This window comes from Mus musculus, chromosome 15 (assembly GCF_000001635.26).
Source record: "Mus musculus strain C57BL/6J chromosome 15, GRCm38.p6 C57BL/6J".
Lineage (NCBI taxonomy): Eukaryota > Metazoa > Chordata > Mammalia > Rodentia > Muridae > Mus > Mus musculus.
Window position 1 is genome coordinate 78,775,123 of NC_000081.6, and position 27,997 is coordinate 78,803,119.

At 54.5% G+C, this 27,997-nt stretch overlaps 1 protein-coding gene across 2 annotated transcripts; it reads right to left on the reverse strand.

The window, feature by feature from the left end:
* Window positions 1-27,950, reverse strand: Card10 (caspase recruitment domain family, member 10). Of its 2 annotated transcripts, none has more exons than XM_006520253.4 (21): window positions 27,733-27,950; window positions 27,259-27,510; window positions 26,511-26,648; window positions 23,974-24,299; window positions 20,087-20,278; window positions 18,731-18,886; window positions 17,764-17,889; window positions 15,919-16,110; window positions 14,609-14,734; window positions 13,600-13,715; window positions 12,724-12,752; window positions 12,234-12,357; window positions 6,353-6,512; window positions 5,951-6,062; window positions 5,355-5,598; window positions 5,120-5,189; window positions 4,273-4,366; window positions 3,076-3,234; window positions 2,837-2,952; window positions 2,343-2,452; window positions 1-1,708 (listed from the first exon to the last, which is right to left on the reverse strand). In XM_006520253.4, exons 1-21 carry the CDS (start codon window positions 27,860-27,862, stop codon window positions 1,471-1,473), a joined length of 3,210 nt encoding a protein of 1,069 aa, XP_006520316.1. In that variant the 5' UTR covers window positions 27,863-27,950; the 3' UTR covers window positions 1-1,470. The 2 variants fall into 2 exon arrangements, with proteins under 2 accessions (XP_006520316.1, NP_570929.2); NM_130859.2 differs by having other exon boundaries at window positions 14-1,708; window positions 2,343-2,455; window positions 27,733-27,920.
* Between the last annotated feature and the right edge of the window lie 47 nt (window positions 27,951-27,997).

The following is a 27,997-nucleotide window of genomic DNA, read 5'->3' on the forward strand; positions in this document are numbered from 1 at the left end:
TAAGGTCACCAACTTCTATGACAAACTTTAATGACTCATTGTGTGCAGCTTGAATGAAAAGGCCCGGGGAATCACCCACAAGCCTAACATTGGGATGGCCTAGCAGCACCACCACCCTGGCCTCCTGGAGGCAGGCGGGGAACAGAAAGCCAGCCGAGAGAACATGTCCAGGTGTGCTGGGCAGAGCACACATTGCTTAGTGCCAGTGTCACAAGGATGGTGATATTTACACGGGATGAGGGACGACACACACAGAGATGTAAGGGTAGGAGCTGACCAGAACAGCCGTGGTATCTTCATGACAGCACACACAGGCAATGCCATTGGACTGTGGAGGTCCCGTGGTGCTGGGCACAGCTGGGGGCACAGACCCAGGTTGAGGACCCCTGAGACCTCGTGTGCCCAAGTGGAGGGACAAAACTGGGGATCCATGAGGACATATGTGCAAAATTGAACGGTGTGAGAACTCTATTCCAGGGTGTGTATGTAAGGAGAGGGCACACATACACGTATAAGACACACAAATGGAAACATGGGAACATTGGAGCTAGTGAGGAGACCAGAGCAGCAGGTCAGGGACAGGTGCGTGGGTTCATGCAGCCTGTGCAGAGCCAATGACAGACCCCGGTGAGAGCCCAGGACCGAGGTCCCACATTGGAGAGTCCACGGGGGGACAAGGAAGGCCCCAACTGAGGAAGATCTGATTCCACTGAAAACACAGGGTCTCCTCTGCTCACACGGGTGTGAGCCCATGTATAAACGGTGAATGTCCAGGCACCAGCTGGAGGAGGCCCAGACATCTGATGGAGGAGGCCCAGGCATCTGATGGAGGAGGCCCAGGCACCAGCTGGAGGAGGCCCAGGCATCTGATGGAGGAGGCCCAGACATCTGATGGAGGAGGCCCAGGCATCTGATGGAGGAGGCCCAGACATCTGATGGAGGAGGCCCAGGCATCTGATGGAGGAGGCCCAGACATCTGATGGAGGAGGCCCAGGCATCTGATGGAGGAGGCCCAGGCATCTGATGGAGGAGGCCCAGACATCTGATGGAGGAGGCCTAGGCATCTGATGGAGGAGGCCCAGGCATCTGATGGAGGAGGCCTAGACATCTGATGGAGGAGGCCCAGGCATCTGATGGAGGAGGCCCAGGCATCTGATGGAGGAGGCCCAGACATCTGATGGAGGAGGCCCAGGCATCTGATGGAGGAGGCCCAAGCATCTGATGGAGGAGGCCCAGACATCTGATGGAGGAGGCCCAGACATCTGATGGAGGAGGCCCAGGCATCTGATGGAGGAGGCCTAGGCATCTGATGGAGGAGGCCCAGACATCTGATGGAGGAGGCCTAGGCATCTGATGGAGGAGGCCCAGACATCTGATGGAGGAGGCCCAGGTATCTGATGGAGGAGGCCTAGGCATCTGATGGAGGAGGTCTAGACAGTGGCTGGAAGAGCCTGGGCATCAGATGGGTCCTCAGGCCTCACTACTGCTGCCACTGCCCCCTCTGCTGCTGCCTCGCTCCACCCACACAAGGCGAGCCTGTTCCTGCAAGATTCGGCCACGCACCACCTTGGCCAGCTCCTCTGCATGGCCCCACGCATGCGCAGGCACCTGCACCCAGGAACACGGCAGTCCCCAGAGCCACTGTTCTGAGCCCCGACACTGACGGAGCAGTTCTGAATCCCGCCAGCCCGGCCGGCCCAACAGGCCCCTGCAGAGGAAGAGGGTGATCAGAGCTGGCTGTGTATGTGCACGCACATGCATACATATATCATACATGCACGATACACATATGCACACACATACATGACAGACAACACACATAGCACATACCAATACATACTGATATACAATACACATACACGCATATAACCACAACATGCATGACACAACAAAAGCACAATATACATATGACATATAATACATACATAATACATAGTATGTATGATTTGTGGCATGCCTGATATATATATGGCATGAAAGCTATACATGTGATTCACACTATGCATGATACTCAAACAAGATACACTTATAATGAATTATACATACATGATACACCCACACAATACATATCCAGAACATACATACACACATGATATACATTATTCACATGATACATGTATGATACATGCATATCTATGAGACACATAGTACAAATGCCTATGATCCATACATATACATACACAGGACCTCCCTCTGTTACAGACCTAACCCTCTCTAGAGATAAATACCCACAATAAACATAAACAATACAAGCATGCACACAGATGGACAGGTGGACAGGTGGTGGCAGGTGCAGAGACAGAGGATTCCACAGAAGGCACCCACACGTGGCCACCACTCACCTGATCTCACGGACATTCTTCTCAGTCACCTCCACGTGGATGACAATGGGGTAGACCTCGCTGTGCACCAACTCCCGCACTCCCCGTGCACCCAGCTCCAACAGGCAGTGCTTCTTTTCAGACAGACAGACAGACAGTTTACTCCTGGGCCCACCCTTCCCTGCTGCATCCACCCCTGCCAACACCTCTCAGGGGACAGTCCTGCTTCATCAGCAAAGAACCAAAGGAAACTGGAGACGCAGACTCATGTGTGTGCTGGGAGACGGTCAGGTCTCTCCGGACCTCCGACTCTACTCTCATCCCCACCAGCCACCCCCCTGCAGCCCCAGCCAACAAACAGAACAATGGAAGTTCAGGAATAACAATGTTCAGGTAAGAGATACCAGCCCACTCCTCAAGTAACCCACAAGGTCATCATCTCAACCCAGCCCAAGGGGTGGCCCAGATGCTGGTTCTGGGTCCCAGAGGGCAGCCTTGCCCCCTCTGGCACTTACCTTCCCGACAGACTCCTGGATGGCACGGATCCTGCTGCCTAGCCCAGCAGTGGCCGGCCAGGCTTTGGGGGCTCCGGGAGCTGAGGACGTACACTGTTCCTCCCCAGAGAGGCTCTCTGTGGAGAACAAGGACGTGTATGACTCAGGACCACAGGCCTGGCTGCCCACTGCCACCCAGATGCATTGCCCCTCCAGCCCATACCAATACAGCCACCCACCCAGGCGGCAGGCAGGCTCACCTGCTGGGCACACTTGGAAATCCAGCCTGGAGCTTGGCAGATCCAGCAGGTTACGGATGAGGCGAGGCGCCAGGCACTCAGGCAGGAGGACCACAGGCCTCAAGGCAGACACCAACAGCGGTCGCACCAGGCTGTAGGGTTTTAGGCTTCGTTCTAGCTCTGCAGAGAAGGAGTATGGAAGAGGTGAGGAGTTCCCCAGCGTACTTAAGTCAACATCATCTTCTGCCACACACACACACACACTCCCTCTCCCTCTCCCTCACCCTCTCCCTCTCCCTCTCCCTCTCCCTCTCCCTCTCCCTCTCCCTCTCCCTCTCCCTCTCCCTCTCCCTCTCCCTCTCCCTCTCCCTCTCCCTCTCCCTCGCCCTGGTATTCTCGCAGAAGGCATCTTTCTGATCCTGTCTCAGGTCTGCCCCCTACAGGCCACTCTGCAGTCAGCACCTAGGCTCCCAGCCATCAACACGATCATGTGACTGACTCCCTGCTTTCAATGCTGGGCTGACTTCCCAACATCCCAGGGCAAAGGTCACATCCTCCCAGTGGTAACAAAGGCCCTGTCTGAAAGCCTGGGGTGAATTCAGCATCGGACCTGCTCTTGCTTTAGCTGCCTGCAATGTTAGGGCTTTTGCCTGCCGCTCAGAGCCATGCACCGTCAGCCCAGGTAACTTCCACTAGCCACCACAAACTCAAGTCTCACCTTCCTAGGTTCCCTGCACATGGGCACCTGGCTCTAACTACACTCATGGTCTCATCTGCTAGACAAGACGCCCCTAAGCAAGGGGTTGCTGATTGCCCTGGACTTCAAAGAGGCTCTCCCCACCTTCAAAGTCACCACCCACACCGAGCTCCTGTGACCGTGCATGAGCCTCACCTCCATCAGGAGTAGGCTCCTCTCCCTCTCTTCCCAAACCTTCCCTCACCTCCGCATCCCTGGTGCCCTTCAGAAGTACCATTTTCTCATCTGGCTCCTCCCCAGCCCCTTGCTCTCCTCAGTGTGGTGGATGTTACTGGTTGTCCACGCTCCTCAGAGCCACTTGCAAACACACACACCAGCACCTGCCAGTGGGCTCTCTTCAATCCATCCCACCATCAGGGAGCCTTGTCGCTCTGGATTGTTCCCACTGCTAAGCCAGGGGCCACCCAGAGGCACACTGGGCACTTGAGCAGAGGGCATGTCCCCTATGTCCTCAGACTTACCTGAGCAGGGCTCTGCAGGGAGCTGTTCTGCTGAGTCTCCTGCAGTGCCCCCTGCAGGCTTGGGCCTCACCAACCCTAGGGCTCGCTTCTTCAGCTAGGTGGACAAGGAAGGGAGATCGTTGTCACAATCCATCCCAGCAACGAGGGAATGCTGAGGGGGCATCCTGCCACTGCCGTCCAGATTCAACAGTTCCGCACATAGCCACCCTCCTCCCTGTCCCCACCCCCTCCTATCCCGTCGACACCCCCCCAAGTTATCGTTCCATCCCCACACTCCTCATCCCACATCCCCACCCTCAGGCTACTCCAGCACAGTCTCTCCACCAATGAACGAGCAGCAAGCCCTTGGGTAGGAAAACCTAGGACACTCACTCACACTACTTAGCCCAAGCCTGGCAGGCACGGAGCACGCACAGGAGCGGGCACTGGGCCCCAGGCATGCATGGACTCACAGACGCTGCTTGCTGTCCAGGAGGCAGGTGAGCAGCAGACAGGTGAACATGCACAGCTGCATGCTCTTCACAGCCCCCCTGAACACACATGCCCTGGCCACTCTCCAGCAATGGGATCCCCCAGGGGCCTTATCAAGGGCCCTCACTTTACCATGGGCACAATGGTGACCCACCCCAGGGACTGAAAAAGAGAGTATGACTGTTCTCTGGTGCCCACTGTGTACTAGACAAACACTAGACTAGAGCATGGGCCCGTTCCAGACATTTCATCTCTCAACTATCCTGCACAGGGAAACTAATGTTCTGTCTCCTGGGCACCTAGATCAAGGAGGCCTGCCCTCTTTTCTCTCCTCAGGGATGACCGAATACTCAGCCTGCCCATCATCCCTACTTACGTTGCTTCGAGGACTTCGGTGTCTGCTGGAGATCAAGTATTTTTCCTGGACTTCTAGGAGCTGCTGAGCTCTGCGGGAGGAAGGTTGGGTCACACATGGTACAAGAAAAGCAAGCCTCAACACCTTCTCCTCCAATCCATCCTGTCCCAGAAGGCAGGGAGGGACTCCTTGGGAAAGAGGGCTACATCCCCATACCAGGTCCCACGGGCCCCCCACCCCAGGCTTCCGGCATCACCTCTGATAATTGGGCACGGTGCCCCGGTCCAGGTCCCGTAAGGTGAGGGTGTCCACTCGAGTACAGAACCACTCCTGCCTCCGCTTGTGGGCTGGGTCCACCAACCGCAGGATCTCTTGGGCTTTCACACAAAGGGCATGGGGATCCGACCGCTCGGGCAGGGAGAAGTTGGCTCGAATGTAGAAGGGCTCGGCACCCGGTCCCTTTGCCCAGGCATCCAGGGCCTCATGGAAGGAATGACAGGCTGGGTTTGGCAGGGTAGGGAGGACACAGGAGGCTAGTGAGCCCAGAGATCAGCTTCAAGGGACCTCGGGGACTGATGAGACCCTCTACAGGCTTGGCCTGCAAGGACCTTCTTTGAGCAAGGAACTTAGGTACAGGAGTTACTGTTTCACCGTTGGTGCTTACTAGCTGCAGAAAGAGAACGCATGCGCACGTGCACACCTAAAGGATGCCACAGCCCTGCAGGGTACTGGGACATAGGCTTCTGTATCTACCTCTGGGCCCTTCTATTCCTACCCCACATCCCGGACTGAAGGAGCCCTGACTGGCTGGGTCTCATGAGTTCAACAGGTTCTCCCGTAGGCCAGGCTCACCCTTTGAGTCCAGCAGGAAGGGGAGGGTGGAGCTCTGGTTCCAGGGCAAGGTCCTCTGCTGGGCCTCCGCTTCCAGGCCTGCCCCCTCCAGACCAGTGCCTTCCGCCCTCGGCTGAGCCCAAGCAGACAGTGGATGATTTTAGGGATGTAGCTCTGTCAGGATGCTGTCACCATGCCCCCCCAAGGTTCCCCCCAACTCCTCATGCCACACCCCTACCCTCACCCCACCCCACCCCACCCCACCTCCCCACCCCCGTCTACCAAGTCAGATGTTAGTCACTGCAGGCTGAGGGCAGAGCAACTTCTACTTCAGGCAGTCCCCAGAAGCCCCACCCGTGGATGCTCCACCAACCAATGTCCACCCTTGCTGATGCAGAACCCCTGCCCCTAGAGGGATCTCACCTCTTTCTGTTCTGTCCTGGCTGACCCAGGCCCAGACAACACCCTTCGCACCACCGCCCCAGACCACCTGTCTCCAAGGCCCGGCATGCTATCTGGACTCTTATCCTGGGGATCCAGGCCTGCGGGGGGACTCCAGCCGGACACTCGGATGGCCAGAGACCTGAGAGAAAGGGAGGAAGGTGGGAATGAGAATCCAGTCAGTACTGTCACAGAGTCCCCGGAAGGCAACCATGATTCTGCTGCCTGAAGAGACCATGGATCTCACCCAGGGCCAGTGTTCCTGAAGTGCCCTCTGCAACACCCTCCCCCCTCTCCCCAGCCTGGTCATCATGCTGCTGCTTCAAAACTCAAGCCTCTCCCTCCCAGATCCGCCCTCCCACTAACCCCACCCCTACCCAGCAGCACCCCCTGCCAGGTTCTGTATTTTCTCTTCAGTTCTGCCCATTTCAAAGCCCTTCAGGTCCAGACATCTGCGGAAATCCAGCCTGCGCCCCTAACACCAAACCCAGCACCTGACACATTGAGAACAAAGGAACACAGCTTACTCACAGGACCCGTTAGCCTCTAATTTAGAAGCAGCTAAATTAGAGGGAGGGGTGCAGAGGGTAGGAAGGGGAGGATACAGCTGGGTGCCATCTCAGTATGGAACCCAAGTGCTTTGTGACACAGGGTGAGGAGTCAGGCTCTGGGGTGATGGGGAGGCTTGCGGCACAGAGACAGCTTTGCAGCAGGTTCAATATCAAGAGCAGCAGCGGACGCAGTAAGAAAGTCCAGGTGCTACATGTGTCCCCCAGCACCAACTTAAAAGCCTGAGGAACAGCCCCCAGAAAAGCCAGCTGGAACCTGTGTCTGAGTCACAGGAAGGAATCTGTCCACCCTATTCCTTCACACAAAGGGAGACGCTGGCTGTGGCCACTGAAGCCAAGGACACGCCATGATCCCCAGGAGAGCAGAATCCTGCCCATCCCTGGATAAGAACTGATAAGGCCCGAGGACCAGTCTCGGGCAAACTGACCCCAAAGTCTCTTCCATGAGCCAGCAGAGCCTCTCCCCTACCTCGAGGTACTCACACTGCCCCCTGCAGCTGGCACCTGTCCCTTCAGTCAAATCAAGAGCCAGGCCCCTGGGGCCTGTCCTGGTTCAGGGAGGCAGAATGGGGGAACTCTTGAAATTTGTCCAGTCAGCAGTTAGAGCAAAAATATCCTGGAGGGCACCATTCAGTGTATCTATCTATCCAAGCCATGGCTCACAGGTCACCCTGGACGGCACTCGGTGCAGCCCAACACAAAATCCTAAATTACTTAAAAGATGAGTTTTGTTTTGGTTTTTTTTTGGTTTGGTTTGGTTTTTTTGCCATTTTTGAGAATTCAGTTGCACAGAGCACCAACCGGGTAGATGACAACCTCGTGTTGAAATGTCAAAAGTCTGAGCCTGCCTGTGCTAAACTCTTCTTAAGCCATGACCCAGACTCCCTGCTTGTCCATGAGGGTGACAGTGACACCCCTCTGACCCTGTGGGCGTGAGGGTCAGAAGGTCGAAGCAAGGAGCTGCGAAGCCACTGTGGGCTGTGGAATTCCCCGGGCCCTGACTAATTCTGTTCTTGACAGAACAGGATACAAAACGCAATCACGCCTCCTCTCAAGTGAACTGGACCACACTCCATCTCTTAAACAGGGTCTTGAGTACTCCAGGCTAGCTCTCTATGTAGTTGAGAATGACCTTGAACTACTTCTTCTTCTTCTTTTTTTTTGGGGGGGGGGTGGTTTCTCGAGATAGGGTTTCTCTGTGTAGCCCTGGCTGTCCTGGAACTCACTCTGTAGACCAGGCTGGCCTCAAACTCAGAACTCCACCTGCCTCTGCCTCCTGAGTGCTGGGACTAAAGGTGTGCACTACCACGCCCGGCTGACCTTGAACTTCTGATGCATCTACCTCCCAAGTGCTGGGATTACAGATGTGTCTCACCATATGCAGTTTACACGGCGCTGGGCTCTGTGCATGCTAGGTAAGAAATCTGAGCCACATCCCCAAGCCTGGACCACTGTCTCATGAGCCTTTGATTGCAGGTTCTTCCAGGTTTTCCTTTCCTGGGAGCAAGGTCAGAAGCCACGGAGAGAGGAAAGTGCCACAGAGGGAACCAGCATCGTGGCCTGACGAACCCTGAATGTGCGTGCCCCACTCCTCACGACCGACTCACCCCAAACCGGCCGGTCATGAGTGGAAACGTAGCGAGCTCTCAGCATTGTGGGCTCAAGGGACATGCTTAAGAAACTCCTCTGGTCTGCCAAACAGTGATGGCGCATGCCTTTAATCCAGCACTTGGGAGGCAGAGGCAGGTGGAGTTCTGAGTTTGAGGCCAGCCTGGTCTACAGAGTGAGTTCTAGGACAGCCAGGGCTACATGGAGAAACTCTGTCTCGAAAAACCAAAAAAAAAAAAAAAAAAAAAAAAAGAAACTCCTCCCGTCACACTGGTGAGATGGCTCAGCAGGTAAAAGTGCCATCAAGCCTGGTGACTTGAGCCCCATCTCTGACCCACAGGATAGAAAGTGAGAATCAAACCCCACAGGTTGTCTTCTGACCTCCACATCTGTGGCATCCACAATACACACAACACAGACACACACATTAAATAAACAAAATATAATTAAAACAAGCAAAAAAAAAAAAAAAAGCTTTGGCTATTTCCTGTTGTCAGGTGGGACTGAGGACAATCCTGCTGGTCCAGTCTCCCCAACTGTTACAAACCCACAGACCGCTGCCATCACTCAGAACTGCTGATCTCGGATTCCTCTAACACCCCTGCACACCCAGTGACCTAAGGATTAATTTCTGGCACCCCTCCTCTGGAACGCTGTGGATAACCACCCTTCCCAGGGACCCCAAGGACTCTGTAAACTTCCCTGAGCCTCACAAGCAGGTAGCCCACTCTGGCACTTGTCAGTGTCTGAGAACAGCCTGGGGCTGGGTGGGAACGGTGTGCAGAGATCCCTTGTTTGGGACCTCAGTGGATGCAGAGGAGGGGAGAGAACAGGACATGTTAGCTGATCCTGACTATGTCTGAGACTGAGGCCCTGAAGCCCAGAAGGGACAGGGGTTGTCCAACTCCTAGAAGGGCTCCTAGCCCGACCCCTGTCTTGTCAGAGAAGCTGTCATTTCTGCCAACAGTGAGTGATAATGGGCCCTGTGGCTTGTGAGTGTCCCTGTCCCAGAACACGGTGGGAAGATCTCCAGGCTGCACACGTGACAGATTTGCACCAATCAGGGACCTGGATGCTGAGATCGAAGCCTGCTGCACAGACCAGAAACATGAATATTTCTAGCAATGATGCTGCCATGTTAGACGTGTGGGCAACAGAGGTAGAAAGCAGTTATCACTTCCCAAGGACAGTACAAATGCTGGGTAGTAGACCTGAACAAAGAGTCTAAGAACTTTCTCTGTGTGTGGTCAGAAGGTTCTAGAGACCTCTAGGACCACATGAGTATAGACAGTTACAGGATTCTGCGGACAGACAGCAGGCTAACTTTCTCTAATGCTCTCCCAGTACCCAGGGCCTCACATCATTCCTACCATCTCTTCCACACAGCCATCTGTCCAGTGACGTTCTAGCTTTACTCCACCTACCCCAGTGCCTGACTGACACTGCTCTGTGATGTCCCCTAACAGGAGTGAAGAGGCTGGAGGGGGTGACAGTTTGCAACTAAGAGGTCCAAGAGCTATGTATATGGCCCTCCAAAATGTACACAGCAGACGGAAGGCAGGTGTGCCCAAACTACACCAGCCTCCAGTGGCTTTGAACAATTCCTATACCGGTTCTGGGATGGAAAGATAGCTCAGTAAATAAAGCGCTTGGTGCATAAACACCAGGACCCGGGTTTGGATGCCCAGTACCCGCATGCAAGCCAGGCACTGCATCTGTAACATCAGTGTGCAGGAAGCAGAGACAGAAGGATCCCAAGAGTTTACTGGCCAGCAGGTCTAGCCAAACAGTGATGCATCCTACATCCCAGGATGCAGGGACTTAATGTGGACAGCCATACAAGGAAGTCACTAATGTCAACTCTGTCCTCCACACCTGCACACACATGCCAGCACACCTGTGCGTGCAGACATCCCCATATTCTACTACCTAGACCATGTCTCCTTGCACACGCACCCATATGGGCTCTGCACAGGCACCGTAGTAGCTAGAATATCCAAATTTGAGCCAGGTATTGTTTAATTCAGGACTACTGGTGGGGGTTGGGGGGAGGGCACCTGAGAGACAGCATTGTCATAGGTCTACAGCATACAGCGGAAATTAAGTGGCCTGCCCAAGCCCCCAGGGGAGCAATAAACAGCAAGATTTGAACTCTAGGCATTGGGTACAGAGCCAGATCTTCCAAACCTATAGCCATATCTTGAGACCCAAGTGGGTCACCCTGACCTGCAGTTAAATGAGTGCCTATCCCCCTTTCTCTTTCAGCCACCTGAGCCCACAGCCTGGTCTGTGGTCTTCCTCCAACTCCCTCTTCCCCAGAACTGCATGAGCGGGAGAGGTGACCCAGCCCAGGCCCAGGAGGATTGGGGCAGAGCCTCATTCCCGGTACTGCATCCTGGCGCCCCCTGGAAGACAGCCAGGATGCTGCCTCAAGCTCGGCTGGAGGAAGGGCCAGAGCAGGCAGGAAGGGAGGCACCTCCGCCCCTTCCCCCATAAGCATGTCCTGCACAGGCCTGAGACAATGTCACACTGGGCCCACTGCCTACACTGGGATTGCAACAGAAGCAGGGGGTGGGGGTTGGTGGGTGGGGTGCTAGACGCCTGGCCAAGCCGTCTCTAGGAGGCAGGAGGCCTCTGGTCCTGCTCTGCCCTGATCTGTTTAGCTTGAAATCCCCCTACCCCTAACCCCACCTCACACTGGCTGGCATTCAGTGCTTCCTAAGGCTTTCCTAAAACTCAAGTGTGGTCCGGTCCCTGAAGATGGTCCTAGTACTTTTCAGCCATGCGGTCTCAAGCGAATTCACTAAGAATTCTGAGCTTCGGTTCTGTAGTTTATGAAACAAGGACAATCAAAACAACACTTTGTCCCAGGAGTGAGGCAGCTGCCTTGGCACTGAATGACAGCAAGACATTCCCAGGCATCCAATTCACACAAGCCAAAATCCACATGTCCGTGCCTTAGTCATGGGCCCACGGGGACTCATCTGGCCTGAACTCGTCCCTTCCATCTCCCCTTCTCCCCTCCTCACTGGCTCTTCCCTGGCCAACCTTTCCTGCCTTTCCAAAGCAACTCTGAGTTCAAAGGTCTTGTGGCTTGGGAGGGCGGGGCGGGATGTGTGTGTGGGGAGTTGGGGGTAAGGAGTGCCCTTCCCTCATGGACCAAGTGGGCCATTTTCAGGGCATCCTGCCCTAATGTTTTGTAACTTCTGTTTTGGGTTTGTAGCCACAACAGCTACAGGGGCTCCCGTGGTGGCCCTGGCCATTGTTATGTGGTTCAGCGGCTTGGCTGAATCCTGCCCACCAAGAGCTCAGGGCAGAGAGGAGTAGCTAGAAAGATGCTGGAATGAGGGTGGCATGAGTGACACGGTCTGTACCTCTCAGGGCTGGATGCTCTATTCACATGAACCAGAAATGTCCAGACACCCACATGCAAAAGAGATCATGGTTGCCTTTAGCCGGTGAGGAAATGGAGGCCGAGGGACCAGACAGCAGCCCAGACAGCAGCCAGGGCTCACACAGCACAGACAACAGGATCTGAATCGTGGGGCTGCCGCTGTCTGAAAACTGTACTGTTCATGGAAGCCTGGAGCAGAGCCATGGCCTGCTGCCTCCCAGCTGAGACCTGGACCCTCTGCAGCTCCATGGGACACCCAAACCCTTCTCTACCATCCTGGAGAATTGCATACCTATTGAGGAAGTCCAGGCCACAGCCCCGAGCCAGGAGGCCTTCCGGCTTTCCCAAAGGCCACACACTGTCAGACGAGGATGATGAAGAGAGGCCAGGGGACCATGGCTTAAGGGTCACACTCCCTGGGGAGGAAGAGGGAAGTCAGAAGTTTGGACAACAGAGACAGCAGAAGGCAACAAAAGGGGGTTTGGCATGCTAGTGGCCCCGGGAGCACAGAGCTGGGATGGGCCGCAGGGTGAGGCTCCAGTTTCCTAGAGGAGGAGGAGATAGGCAGGAAGAGAAGGGCCCCACGTGGCACGCCCAGGAGCAGGTGTAAAAGCTGGACCCTATTTCTCAGAAGTCTCCCATACAGCTTCCAGGACTGGTCACGGGGCACAGACAGGCCATGGGGGAAGGAGCACAGGCCAGAAGAGCAGGCACACAGGATCTAGGCCAGTGGCAAGGAACTCCCCAAAGTGAGGCCCTCCCCGGGGGACCCTGAGAATTACCTGTGATATCCGACATGCTGCTAAAAGACCTGAACAGAGAGGAGACAGGGGTAGCAAATGAGACCCGTGACATTTTGCCCCACCTCGTATCTCAGTACCCCAGCAAACCACCAGGACCCAGGCCAGGGGGCACCCAGGCCACCCAGCCCCCTAAAAGCACAAAGCAAAGAGTTCTTGCTTTGATCCATAGCTGACTTATCCTTCAATGCTGCCTCCCTTACTGTGTATGTACCCTGCCATTACCCGCCCCTGCCACCTTGAGTTCTTGGCTCCTACCTGTACTTTCTGAACTAGCCCAGCCTCCTCACATCCACCCCTGTGAGTGCAAGTCACTTCACAGCAAGCCTGTGGTCACCACAGCCTACCCCCAGCCCAGCCTCCCATCAGGAGGCCACTTAGAGGGGAAGACAGTGATGGGAAGGACCAGGAGACAGGAAATCCCATATCCTGCTCTGGCCATTACGGATGTGGCTGGGTTTTCTGACCTGCCTGCCTCCTCCTGCTGCTGCTGCTGCTAATGGAAGCTGAGGCCTGGCTTTCTTGCCTTGCGTACCCTGCACATGGAATCCTCTCTATTCCCCAACCTGAGCCAACCCAGTCTCTAAGGTTAAGAACCTGAGATTTCAGGCTGCCTGCAACGAACTGCCCACCAGAGCACTGGGCTGCAGCTGAGCCCATTCTGCTATTTGGCTTTAACCTGACCCAACCTGGTTCCTTTTTGAACTTCACTGTTTCTAGGACTCTGACAGACTCGGGGCAGTCCAGTGAGGGGACTGCTAGTCCTGCCTGACTCTGGTAGCTGAACTCAGGGAATGTGTCAATCAAGACCCAGCCACCCTGCCTCATGGGGAGCTCCTGCTACCTCCAGCAAGTTACCTCTTAGGGGGCTCCGGGTCTTCCTCACGCTGCCGGCGGAGTATGGAACCAGCACTGGGTGGGAAAGGCAGGATAGAGAGCCGGTTGATCTCCTTCTCGCTGTCTGTGGCTTCCTCCTGTAAGCCCAGCATAAGTCCTGGTCATCTCCAGCCCCCCATCCCAGCCCTCAGCTCTCAGACAAGACCTGGGGCCCAGGACAAAGGAAAGGTAGGCAAGACTACAGTGTATGAGGGCTCCCCATACCTGCGAGTGCTGGGAGAGGCTTAACCAGTAAAGAGCCTACTGGGCAAGCAGGAGATTCTGAGTTGGCTCTCCAGCGTGCGCGCGCACGCGCACACACACACATACACATACACATACACACATACAAACACACACTCACATACACCTACATACAGACACACACACACAGAGGCATGGTTGTACACGCTTGTAATCCTAGTGATGGGGAGCATGGCCTAATCAGAGATCTTCAAGTCCCAGGGAGAGAGTGTCTCCAAAAATGACAAAGTAAAGGCCAAAGAGAGCGCTCAATGGTCAAGAGCCTGTGTTGCTCTTAGAAGATAAAGCCCCCATTCCTGGCATCAGACACCCACAACTACCTCTAATTCTAGCTCCAAGGGGACCAGACATCTCTGGATTCTGAGGCTATCCATATATATTCATGTGCACAAACCACACACAGATATGCACACACACGTATAATTAAAGATAAAAATAATCAAATATCTTAAAGGAAAAACTAAGTGAATGCCTCCTGGGAAAAAAAAAGATACCCAAGGCTGACCTCTGGTCTCCACATGCATACACACGTGTACTTACACACACATGAACATGCAGAAACACCTGCACATACAAGCACACAAATGGGAAAAAAGGCTCTCAGCCTCCCTGGGCTTTGCTGTGCGTGTCTGTGACATGCAATGGCTGGCAAAGTGGACACACTGTGTGTGGGGACAACATAGGGAAGTCCCAGGCTTCCCCGTGATTGGGGTAGGTGGCATCTTACCGAGGTGTGGGGCTCAGATCCCCCGGCTTCTCCTGTAGCTTCTGGGCCTCCCAGGGGCGATGGGAACTCGCTGAGGCTCCAGGTGCTGCTGAGGTTGGAGCACAGGGAGTGGGAGGAGGCACAGGCCTGCCAGAGGATGAGGGGAGGGAGGGGGTGAGCAGGGCCGAGCCCAGGCTGGCCTGCCCATACTGCGCACCTGCCACGCGTGCCAGGCACAGGGAAGATATAGACACGGGATGCCAGATCTGCGCTTTCATAGAGCCCATGCCACAAAACGGGGGAAGACTACAAGCCAGCTGAGGAAAAAAATCATCCCAAATGTGAGGGCAGCAGAAGAAGTGTGACCTGAACACAGAGCACAACAGAGGCCACACCCCGCCTGGCACATCGTTCCAGGCAAAGTGGAATTTGAGCTGCAGACTCAGGATATGGAGGTACAAAGTTGGGAAGAATAATCTAGGCAGATGCATATGCAAAAGTCCTGAGGCAGGACAGAGCCTAGGATTTGCAATACTAAGACCCCCACAGAACCAAGCTAAGTGGGTGGGAGAAGCCACACTTCCTGGGCCTAGGGGGCAGAACAGGTCAGTCTTTACCTCAGAGCGAAAGCCACCAAGGTTCTGACACATAAGAGATCATATACATATTCCTCCTCTTCTTCTTCCTCCTCTTCCTCCTCCTCCCCTCCTCCTTCTCCTCTCACCTCCTCCCCCACTCCTCCTCCTCCTCCTCCTCCTCCTCCTCCTCTTCCTCCTCCTCCTCCAGGCTCACAAGCTCATCACAAATGACCAAAAACAGGAAACAGCAGAGCTCCGGGCAGAGTCCGAGGACCACTGCCTGATCTCCCAGAGGTCCAGGCCCTGTGCCAGTACCACCTGACTGGGTGACCTCCAGCAGACCTCTGGCCCTCTCTGGGCCCCTGCACTCTGAAAGGACTGGAACAGCTGTTCTCTTGTGGGACTTCAAGACCCATGCTAGCCTAGCCTAGCCCTGCCTGAGAGTCCTGCTCATGAACCCTCCGGCATCCAGCCTTGCCAAGTGTTTACAGTCAGCTCAAACTATCCCATGTGCCCAGAGAAGTCGCAGAAACCCAAAGGCCAGCCCACAACCTCTCAGCTGCAACCTATTGTTAATGTCCACCACGGTCCCACCCAGCCGAGGTCCCCACTCAGGCCTCACACGTTCCCAGCCCTGGCCTAGAGCTCACTCACCACAGAGGCCCAGCCTTAAGCCAGCATAGATTTTTTTCCCCATGAAACAAGGTCCACAGCACACCAGTCCCAGAGCATTATACTTCTGGCCCCACTCACCTTGAGACAGGAACCCCCCTGTGTCCGCTGCAGCTGTGCCTCCAGCATGGCCTTGGTCCCCTCCAGGCTGGTGACTGTGGTGAGCAGCTCATCGCGCTCCGCCTCCAGCCCCCGCACCTGCTTGCGGTACTGGTCCTTCTCAATGAGGCTCTGAGAATACTGCAGCTGGATCCGGTCTCGGCTCTGGATTGCCTGGAGAGAACAGGGGAGTTGCGCTGCCTCAGTGGGCTGGATAGAACAAGACCGGTGCTGTCTGTTGCCTGAGGGACACTTCCTTTATGGAGGGCGGGGGGGGGGGGGGTATGTTTAGTGTCAGCTCGTTTTGTCTATACACAGACAGGCTAAGGCAGCAGTTCTCAACCTGTGGGTCTCTATCTCCAAAAAATATTTCCATTATGATTCATAACAGTAGCAAAAATTAGAGTTATGAAGTAGCAAAGAAAATAATTGTATAGCTTGAGGGTATGGGGGGGTCACACAACATAAGGAACTGCATTAAAGGGTCGCAGCCTTAGCAAGATAGAGAACCACTGGACTAAGAGGATGACGGATCACTGGTCTTACTGGTGGAACCAAAAACACCACCACCAGAGGGTACAGGCGTCTCTGGCTGGGAAGGCCAGGGTCCAGGTACACCACACCCCTAAACTTAAGACACTTTTTCCAGCCGGGTGGTAATGAAGTATGCCTTTAAAACCCAGCACTTGGGAGGCAGGGGCAGGCAGATCTCTAAATTTAGGGCCTGCCTGGTCTACAGAGCAATTTCCAGGACAGCTAGGGCTGCACAGAGAAACCCTGTCTCAAACAACAACAACAACGAGAACGATACTTTCAAGAGATCCACTGGGAAGCTAACTTTTCTCACAGCACTTGGGTCCCTACAGGTGCCAGGAGTCCAACCCAGCCCAGTGCAGCCAATGCTCTTTCCTCTCATGAAGTCCCTGAGAGCCAGGCCCAGGCCAGGACTTGCCCACACTGCTCCTGAGGGAGCCAGGATAAAAGCCCTGGCAGGCTGGGAAGACCCTGGTGGCCCCAAAGCACCAGAATCACAATGCCAGGGGTGACCCCCAAACCTACGTTCTAACGGCTCCCAGGGTCATTCTCACACATGTAGTAGCACAACAACCTCCTGCCCTGCCTACAGGAGGCGCCTTCCCACACAGTGGTCAGGGGCATAAAGGAACTGGTCTGAAGCCTCAGCTACCCTGGAGCCTTCACAGGACACAAGCCTGTGATGCCAGGAACATAAAGACCAAACCTTTGGGAATTTCTCCATCAGCAAATATTTGTAGGTGCCTCCTCCATGCAGAGAGCAGAGAGGCAGGACGGTCTGGGAGGGCATGGAAGCTCAGGGCCTAAGGAGGATCTCTCACGTGCTCCGTGGGACGAGGCTCTTAGCTGCCATCCGAGGAGCCCTGTGTGATTTACCAAGGGTCTGAACCCTGCTCCAATGCTGCCTGCCTGCCCATGTGATCATCTACAAGACTGACCCTCTCTGGGCCCTGTGCAATGAGAGGACTGTAGCAAAGACCCTGGGAAACTGTGAGGCCCATATTGGTTGGTGGGTATCTTCTGAGGCCCATGTTTCACACTCCAGCATCCTCACAGGCTTCCCTGGGCATATGTGAAGATGCTTACCGGTCTCCCTGACCTGACAGCCTCATCTCAATTCACCAGTGCACTTTTAATGTCTCTTCCTGCAATGCCAATCCTGCATCTTCCTCCCCCTCCTCCTCCTCTTCCTCCTCCTCCTCTTCTTCCTCCTCCTCCCCCTGCTCCTCCTTCCCCTCCCAAATCAGAGCTAGAGATGGGATGAGGGACACCCCTCAACAGGCTGCAGCTCACCTGGTCCCGCTCTTTCTCAATCTCCTCCAGCTGGGCCAACACAGTGGCCATGCGGTGCTTATAGAGGTCACAGTCCTTCAGCAGCGTTCGATGTTTGAGCCGCAGATCCTCCATCTCTTGCAGGTACTGTGGGGCAGGGCAGGTGGGCCAGGCTCAGAACCCCAAAAACCCAGGAACGAGTGCCCACCTCTCCAGCGGGATACCCTCAACCACTGTCTTTGTCGAGCTGACCCTCAACTGCCTAAGTCGTAAAAAAACGGGTTTGACAGTGCCAACAGCGCCCTCCACATCAACTCTGGTCACTCATGGAGACTTCAGCCTCCAATCCCCGACCTTCTCAGCTCCTTGTAGGCACTACAGCCCTTGGCTCTGTGAATTACCTTAGGGTCTCAGGTGTACGCCCTGTGCACCCGCCTGCTATAAACACCTCTCCAGGAATGGAAGCCTTGGATTGAAGATTTATGTGTTATTTACAAGTATGTGTATATGTGTGTGTTGGGGGCGGGGGATATACACACAAATGATGTCAACAGGTGACAGACAAAGCAGCTAACACTTACCAGCCCCTGGGAGCAACCTGACATGGGTGCTCAGAACGGGACTTGGGTACGAACCCAGGACCTTTTGCTTGCTAGGCAAGCACTCTTCCACTGAGCTAAATCCCCAAACCCTGTGGGTTTATTTGTTTTGGTTTGGTTTTGGTTTTGATTTAAGTTTTTTTTTTTCTCCTTTTAGGGAATCTTAGATGTGTTTACTATTGACTCTGCAAAACCTAAACAGGCCCTACTGACACACAAGGATTCATCAGTGGGGATGAAGGAGCTGAGTGCCTGCTGAAGGCACCAGTGGCCGGCTGCTGCCAGGGTATACCCTCCATGCCTGGCAGTATCCCCCTCCTAGACCAGGACATTCAGTAGATGTTGGTGGATCGGAACAGGGGGGTGGGGAGGCAGGCAGTGGCCCCTACCTTGTCCCGCAGCTCCTCTGCCCACTGTAGCTCGCCCTGCACAGCATGAAGCTTCTGACACAGCTCCTGCCTGCTGTCCTGCGCCTCCCTCCAGTCGTGCTCCAGTATGTCCAGTAGGATACGTTCAGAGCCTGCAGCTCCTGGCCGGCTCATCTCCTGCAGGGTAAAGTGGGAGGCCACCTCAACTCCTGGCCCTCCCACCCCACCTTCGGCACATGGAGGAAGGGAGAAACACACATCCCTCAACTCTCCAAATCAGGCAAGCGTCTACTATGCCAGGCTTGGCACTTGGACCTCGTTTTCCCTGTGTGAAGAGTGGTGTGGCCCCTCCAGCCCCACTGTCCTCTGGAAGACGTGCGCTGCTCAGAGAGAGTGGATGAAGGTGTGCTCTGAGCTCAGCCAGGACCCCAGTCACAAACAAACCCTAGCCCCCTCTCGTTTCTCCGGGCCCACACCAGAGCACTAATCCCCAAGGCCTATCCCTAACCCTCTGACACCACGTTTCCAAGAGACTGATCCTGAATCCAAGACCCTGTCCCTAGGCCCACGGCTAATCAAGCCACTCCAACACCACAAAATAAACCATGTTGTTTCCACTTTCTGTGTGGAACAATGGCAAGTCCACACTGCCACAGTCCTGAGGGAGGTCACCAAGCCGAGTCCTAGAGCCACCCGGACCTAGGCGCTGTCTCAACCACTTCAGGGTCAGAGACTCCATCACAGATTCCAGAAAAGCCAGGTGTGCGTGGCACGGGTCTACAAGGCAAGCACTCAGGAGACTGAGACAGGAAGATCAGGTGTTCAAGGCCAGACTTGTCTCAAAAAAAAAAAAAAAAAAAACCAAACAAACAAAACAACCCCTAACTACCAAGCATGGTGGCTCACACCTGTAACTGCAACACTCACAAGACTCACAAGACTCACAAGACAAAGGCAGGAGGACTGCTACAAATCTGAAGCCAGTCTGGTCTACATAACCAGTTCGAGATCAGGCGGGACTAGAGTGAGCCCAGGTCAAAGCAAACAATCACACAACAGGAAAATACTAGGGTTGCAGTAGCAGTCAGGGCCCCGGGCTTGATCTCTAGCGCCACATTTAAAAAGAGAAAGTGGGACTCTTCTTTCTAAGAAAATGCTCACATACACTCAGGGGTGCGATTTTATGGAGTTCAGAGACTTCTGGGGGTTGGCTACGGAGCCCAGACTGAACCCCCCGCCACCCCCCAGAGCAGTATGCTAAGGAATCTCCACCAAGAGCCCCCGCCTGCGTGGGCCAGGTCAGCCCTCAGCCTCTGGGGCTGATGTTCTCAGGCTCTGGTGTCAGTGAGCAGCCGAGGTCCAGCATCAGGGTCCTACCTGCTGAAGACCTTCCTGAAGCTCCTGCAGTGAAGCCGTCAGCCGCTGGTTCTCTGCACGAAGCTCAGAGAGAAGATCAGCGCCATCTGGCTCCCTCTCCTTCTCCTCAGCCCCAGGCGGTGGGCCCCTGGCCCTCCTCAGCAGCGCACACTCTTCCTCCAGCCGGCTGACCTTGAGCTTGAGCTGGTCCACCTGAGGCCCAAGACGTGAGTCAGCCTGGATGGGACCCACTGGAAACCACTCCAAGGTGTCCCCAGGTTCCTAAGGTTTGCTCAACTCACCAGGCTGAGCGAATACAGAATAAGGAGGAGGGAAGCAGGCAGAGCCAAGGCTATCCTCCCAGCGATCGCCATGAAAAGATGCCCTGCATGCAACACACCGTTTGGCCAAAGTCAATGTGACACAGGGAGTAGCTACTTGAGTATAGAAAAGGGGACAGGGCCTGAACCCAGCCCTGCCTGGACTGAGGGTAGCCTTGGCTGTGCCTCTCTGGGTCTCCTTATCTAGACCAGAAGGAGAAAGAAGTAATAGGCCTGAGGGCCTCATCCAGCCCAGGAGCCAAGACTTGCCCCTCCAGCCCAGCCCCCACCCACCCAGGCCTCAACCCACACAGGGGAGTGGGGACCCCTTCAGGAAATTCCTCACAAAGGAACGAGGTGCGTTGGCACATGCCCATCATCTCAACACTCAGGAGGCTTAAGCAGGAGGCTTGCCAAAGATTCAAGGTTAGCCTGGGCTAATATTAAACTCCAAATCAGCCTGGCCTACACTGGGAGATTCTGTCTTTAAACAAAGGAAAAAAGGGAAGACAATCCTTATGGAGAGGTTATTGACCACTATATTCTGACACCTTAAACGAGTCCCTCATCTCTTCACAGCCTCAGCTTTATCAGCACAAGCTCTCTCTCTCTCTCTCTCTCTCTCTCTCTCTCTCTCAGAACTGTTAACAACTGAAGAAGACAGGACGAAGCAGGCTATGAGGCACAACCAGTGAGACACAGCCATTGCAGGGCTTTAAAGAAAGCCCAGGGCCCTGGCCTGTCACCAACTCCGTGCGGGAAGCCAGAGCCTGGCTTGGGAGCTGGGTGGGGGTGGGCAGTTGATGATAGCAGCTTGGCCCAGGGACCGACACGCATGATCAGTTTGCTGGAGGACAGCGTTCTTGGCCAGGGATGTTTGCCAAACGCATGTGGGATCTGGGGCGGCCGGGTTGAGGGAAGAAGAGCAACAGGTGCCAGCCATCACTGAGGTCACTGTGGTGGGAAAAGCACAATGACCTCTGGGAACATCCACAAGAGAAACAAGGCCTGGTGTCCCACAAGTGTCCTGGTCTGGAGAGTGACGGCCAGTCCTCCAGGTCCCGGAGCCCAGAACAGCGCACGCATCCACACCCTCGTCTGAAGCTGGGGCAGCAGCTCTTCAAATTAACAGTCCACTCCTCCACAGACTCAGAGAGGCTTGACCCCCGCATTCCTTTTCCCTCACAAAACATGCTTTGTGACCCAGCAGAGAAAGACAGCTGGTTTCAAAGGCCAGGCTGGCCACACCCTTCGCAGCAAACCACAACTGCACACCCAGGATCCTGCCTGACCCTCAGGCCAGCCGGCTTCCCCAGGGAGCTCGGAAGACAAGTCGCCAGGAAACCCGGATGCCTTTAATCCCGGTATCCAAACTCCTGAGCTCCAAATTACACCGTTCGCTCCTTAAATTTATGTTGCTCAGAAATAACAGCTCATTAACTTTGCACCCTATAAAACACAGTATTAAATCAGCCACCACAGACACCTGTCCACAGTGGGAGGAAACCGAGCTGTGGAGCCAGGCCCCGAGGGCTGCGCTGAGAACTCCCACCTGCAAGGCCTCTTTAAACTTTAAGACAGGAACAGCTCCAAGAAGTGCAGGTGGGTTGGGGGGTGTTCTTTATTCATCTGATCTCACCCTCCACCCTCCAAACGCAAGCGCAAGCGCAACCACCGAAACAGCCGGTCCCAACTGTGAGCACCTCAGGTGACAAAGGGCCCTTCCTCTGCATCTTCTCCAACCATTCCCGCAGTAGCTCCTGCCCCAACGACTGGGCACACACAGGACATCTCCCAATCACACACGCACAGACCCAACTCACAAAGAGGATGCCAACCCAGCCTGCCACAGCCTCTAGCAGCTCCACTGGGGCAGCGTGACCGTCACACTGCTCTCCCTGAGTAGCGGCCTCCTCAGACTGACAAAACTCCATGTCTGTCTCTGGGAAAAGTGGATGAGCTGAAGAAAGAAGGAAGATCCCACCGCCCCTCAGCCAGGCAGGCAGCAAAGCCCCTTCAATCTCAGGGTGCTAGGAAAGAGCTCTAGACAACCATACTGTGCCTCAGTTCCCCCTCCAGCATTGAGAACCACAACCGCACCCAACCCCAGCGGGGAAGTAAAAGGTACGTGCAGAACAAACACCCAGCGCTCATGGGGGCTACTTCACAATGTTAGGCCATCCTCACAGTGACCTGTTGTTACTTTAAGGATAAGGAAACTGGGGCACAGAGAGTGAAGCCTGACCCTATGTGACACTGCTCATCAGCAACTGAGAGCAATTGGAGTCCCCACTTAGCACCAAATACGAAGCAGACGTTCAGACGATGGCTGTCCAATCCGCTTCCGGCTGCAAACACATCAGCTACACCTCAAGCAGGGCCAGCAGCCTTGGCAATCTGGGCTCCCCTCACCCAAACACAGAGCCAGCCAGCATGTATGAACCCAGAGTCCCACGAGCTGCTCAGGACCCTCAGAACCTACACCATGACCACCAACCTTCTCGGGGAAGGGCTCTAAATACCAACGTCAGAAGCCACTGTGAAACCATTGGCACAGGAAACCTCTGAGCCAGACAGCTTCTCAGAGCTTGGAACAGCACACGGAGGTCAACAGACATGGCAGAAACTCTATTTGGAGTCCCAAGAAGAATGGAGGAGGATGAGGGAGAGACTCTATCCCTCGGTCTTTGAGGGGGCCCTCCGTCCTTAAAAGGCAACCTGGGGATCCTCTGGAGAACGAGCGGGACTTCACTGGCCAGAGACAGGCAGAATGGTATCCCTCAGGAGGCCTACTTGGGTACCAGGCAGGTGTAATTCACCCCAAGGCTCTGAGACCTTGATCAAGCCCTGCATCTGTACTGGGGAATGGAACCTGAGTACCGTGCGTGCGCTGGTGAGGACGAGACGAGGCCGCCTGTGGAACCAGCGCTGGAGAACTACAATGGCTGACAGAATGCAGATGTGGAGCACAGCCTCTGCCAAGCGCTCTGCCGCTGACATTCCCAGCCTGGACCTCACTGAATCCCTAGAGCCCAAAGTTTCATCCTCTTGGGACAACTGACATTCAGTGCATCATAAATCTGTTGAAGGGGCTATCCTGGGCACGGGAGGAACCGTGGTAGCATCCTTGGCCTCTACTTACTGAACGCTAATGTCACCATCCTAGTTGTGACAACCAAAACTGTTCCCAGAGCTTAGGGGTATGCCTCAGTCGGTTACAGTGCTTGCGTAGCAGGCACAAAGCTCTGGGGTTCCTAGCAGAACAAGACAGCTGTAAGCCCAGCATTTGTAAGGTAGAAACAGGAGGATCAGAAGTTCAGGGCTATCCTCAGCTACATATCGAGCTTATGGACAACTTGGGATACCTGAGACCCTGTCTCAAAAAAAAAAAAAAAAAAAAAAGCAATAAAATAAAACTCTTCCCAGAACGGCCAGGAGCTTTGTGGGGGTGTCTCCCTGAGTAGAGGGATTGATTAGCAGTCACAACCGAGTGGATGGTAATTCTGACACATGTATTGATAATCATGTTAACATCCCCTCCCCCCCCCCCCCCCCACTTCTCCACCCCACCGTCTCTCCTGGGCCTACCGCCAGCTGCAGGTCTCGGCTGCGCAGCACAGCCGAATTCTTCTCCTCGCTGAGCTGAGCCAGGCGCATGGCGATCATGTAGTTCTCATCCTTGAGGCGCAGCAGCTCCAGGCTGCCAGCCTCCCAGTCCTCCCGCAGTCGCTGGCAGCGCTCCTGTGCCTGCTGCTGCTCCCGAAGCCTCTGCTCTAGCCCTGCCCGCTCCTCCTCCAGGGCCCGGCCCCGGGCCTGCAGTTGCTGCTCTCGGTGCAATTGGCTCTTCCGAGCTTCCCGAAGCCTCCGGACCTCAGTCATCAAGAACTGAGTCAGGCCCTCGGGACCCTCCTCATCTGCCAGGTCAGGGGAGGAAAAAAGAATATTCAGAAGGGTCAAATAAAATCCAGAGAGCCGCTGGACTACACAGAAAAACTCAAAAACAGTAATAGCACTGGAGGAAAATTCTGGAAGGTATTTTTGCCATTGTTGGACAGGGGAAGTCTTCTCACACAAGACATAAAATCTGGGAGTTATGAGAGAAAAAGGTGGACACATCTGTATTAAAATAAAGTTTAAAAAGTAAAAGAGAGGAGAGAGAGATGGAGAGATGGCTCAGTGGTTAAGAGCACCAACTGCTCTTCCAGAGGTCCTGAGTTCAAATCCCAGCAACCACATGGTAGTTCACATCTGGTATGTCTGAAGACAGTGACAATGTGTTCATATACATAAAATAAATAAATAAATCTTTTAAAAAATTTTTAAAAAGAAGGAGTAGAAGAAGGAAAGAAGAAGAAGAAGAAGAAGAAGAAGAAGAAGAAGAAGAAGAAGAAGAAGAACAACAACAACAACAACAACAACAACAACAACAACAACAACAACAACAAGAGAAACAAGCTGACCCAGCCAGGCAACAACAACAACAACAACAACAACAACAAGAGAAACAAGCTGACCCAGCCAGGCAGCAGTGGCGCACGCCCTCAAACCCAGCACTGAAGCAGAAGCAGGTAGACCTTTACATTTGAAGCCAACCTGCTCTACAGAGCAAGTTCCTGGGTAGCCAGGGCTTTACAGAGAAACCCTGTCTCAAAATCCAAAAGCAAAACAAAACTCTTGAAAAGTTTTATAGTAAAAGAGGTAACAATGTTAAGGGACAAGCAAACAATCAAAAACTATAGGAAAAAAAACTATAATGGGACTCAAAACCGTAATACATAAAGAGTTCCTACAAAACAACAAGAAAACCAAACTAATGTTTCATCGAACAGCAATGCCAGTAATACCAGTAACTAATGTTCCTTAGCTTCCTTCTTTATACTAGACACTGTATCAACTTATTTAAACTTCGTGACACTGGATAGTAAACACACTCTACCCATCTGTTTACCTACTGTTCACTAAGTAGTAAGCTATGAACTACATCACTTAGGAAGATACAGAGCTGGCTGGGCTGTGGTGACAAACACCTTTCACCCCATCACTTGGGAGGCAGATCTCTGAGTTTGAGGCCAGCCTGGTCTATGGAGGGGGTTCTAGGACAGCCAGGGCTACACAGAGAAACCTTGTTTCTAAAATAACAAAACAAAACAAAAAACAGACAAAAAAAAAAAAACCCAGAAGATGCAAACTTGAAACCTGATTTTTACAGAACTACCTGGCAAAAATGTTTCAAGATCAGGCTAGGGATTCATAAAGCAAAGCAGACCCACAGGCTCTGCTGGGGGGAGCTGTGGTCATAAGACACTTACAGTGTATACATTCCTTGAGAGTCTCCACTTCAGAAACTCCCAGCTCAGAGGAGAACAGAGCAGAGCTGCCCCCGGGGAGGAGAGAATGTCACAAAACCTGAAAGGATCTGCTTGTCCACCCTCAAGGGACTCCACCAATGAGTTATGAGACAGGTTCGCGACACATTACCTATGCTGTCTCTTCAAACAAGTGGAATCAGATCCCGAGTAACTGCTAGGGACAAGCAGCCTTGTCCACTGACCGCAAAAAACAAAACTCACAAGGTCTAGATATGTATCAAAACTGGCTTGCTTATCACTCTCTATGTAGCCTGGGCTGGCCTTAAACCTGGTCCTGCCTCTGCCTCCTGAGTGGTATTACAGGCGAGTACCACCACCCTGAACTTACATTTCTATTTATTTATTCATTTACTTATCTATCTATCTATCTATCTATCTATCTATCTATTTACTCGGGGGAAGGAAAGCATCTATGCACAACTTTCAGGAGTTGGTTCTCTCCTACTGTGTGGGTCCCGGGGAGTGAACTCAGGTGGCCAGGCTTGCTTCTTTATCCACTAAGCCATCTCATTTATTCTTGAACGTTTACATGAGAAACTAGCCATACCATTCATAAAGATGATTAGAGAGAGAGAGTCATGTTAAGCACATGGACTCTGAACTCTGGGGCCCTGGGTAAACTTCTGCAGTTGGTGCCTCAGTTTCTTCATCTGTCCAATGGGTATAGTGAAAACAGACACCACCACCCCCAGTGCAGTTGGGGTAAGAAAATTCTGCTCTGGTGGCAAGGATGGGGCACCCACTGAGATTGCTCACCAAGGATCATGGAGCAGCGTTGGGCAGGTTCCTGGCCAGTGAGCAGCGTGAAGTGTTCTGGGTAGTAGAATTCCAGGGCTTCCAGGAAGGCCTCGAAGCCCCTCTTGCCCCGGCAGCGTAAAATGTCTATGAGGCGCCCTGAGGGTAAAGGTTGTGACAGGGGTCAGGATGAGGTCTTCCCCCAGTGCCCCTGCTCTCCACCCCGACAATGCTCCAGGGCCTACGTTCCCCAGATTTTTGGGCTGTGACACACACCGGGGCCTGTCCCAACACATCAGGGAGCAAAGCTCAGTCTGCCCTGGCTAGGAACACCAGACCCTCCCCAGAGCACCTGCACTGGAGCAGGTCCCCAGCAACCCCTACACACACACACACACACACACACACACACACACACACACACACACACACACACACACGTTACGCATGCCCGGGGGCATCGGATGCCTGCGTTTCCCAGGCAAAATGCTCTCATTGACTTAAGTTCCCTGATACTTTTAGTCCCTCTGACAGTCCTGGTACAAAGACGCCCAGTGGGAGAGGAGCCTCGGAGAACTGAGCCCGGATTTGAGCTCTTGAGAAAAACTGATTCTTTAAGGGATACACAAATGGGACAGAGAGAACCAGAGAGGTCAAAGAGCACAGTAAAGATCCCACAGGGGTCGCCATCGGCACCGGCAACCACATCCAGCTGTCTGCTCTGGAGCGGGCCTAGGAAGGGAGAGGAAACCCCTGGCGGCGGGCTCACCGGTACGGTTAGCGCGGCACGGGAAACGGTAGGTGCTGAGCACCTCCTCCTCGTCCTGTTCGTCCAGGACGCGGCACTGGCGCAGATACGGCGTGAGCTTGGCCGGATTCAGGGCGCGCGTCAGTCGGTGCCGGACGCCCTCGATCCGCTCCCACAGCGCGTCCTCTTCGGCCTCCGACCCCGAACCCGCCCCAGCCTCCTCGTCAGCCTCGCCCGCGTCCGCCCGGCCCTGCATGGCCGCGTCCTCCGAGCCTGCGGGCGACAAGCACGGTGGGCACGGAGCCGCGGTCACCGCACCTGGGCGTCGCCCGCGGGTCCCGGCGCTGTCGGGCTCCGTCTTCCCGGGATCCCAAGCTGCTCTGCCTGCACCCTCCCGGGTCCCCGAGAGGTCACGCCCGCGTCCTCCCGGGCGTCCCGTCGGCGTCCTTTCACGTCCCCACGCTGCTGTCCCGCCCGTGTCCTCCCCGCACTCACCACGGGCGCTGCAGCTGCCCTGAGCTCCCGGCTCTGTGCTCGGCCGACGGCTCCGGAGGCGCGACGGGGCGGTGCCTTCGGGGTCATTGGCTCCGCCCCCAGCCCGGCGGCCTCCCGGGCCACCCAACATTGCCCGCGACCCGCTGCGCTCCGGTCGTCCTCCCGGCCGCTCTGCGGGCCAGCCGCGCCTCCCCACCCCCCACCCCCGCTTCCTGTTTCCCGCCGGCTCTCCGGGCCAGTCCTGGCGGGGTCCGCACGGCCCTCC

What these genes read in the sequence shown, in the direction of transcription:
- Card10 (NM_130859.2), bottom strand. Translation starts at nt 27,862, where the DNA reads ATGTTGGGTGGCCCGGGAGGCCGCCGGGCTGGGGGCGGAGCCAATGAC. An exon ending in ACGCTGCTCCATGATCCTTG is followed by an intron (nt 24,300 to 26,510) that starts GTGAGCAATCTC and finishes CTGACCTGGCAG; the next exon opens with ATGAGGAGGGTCCCGAGGGC. An exon ending in AGGGGGGTTCCTGTCTCAAG is followed by an intron (nt 14,735 to 15,918) that starts GTGAGTGGGGCC and finishes ATCCTCTGGCAG; the next exon opens with GCCTGTGCCTCCTCCCACTC.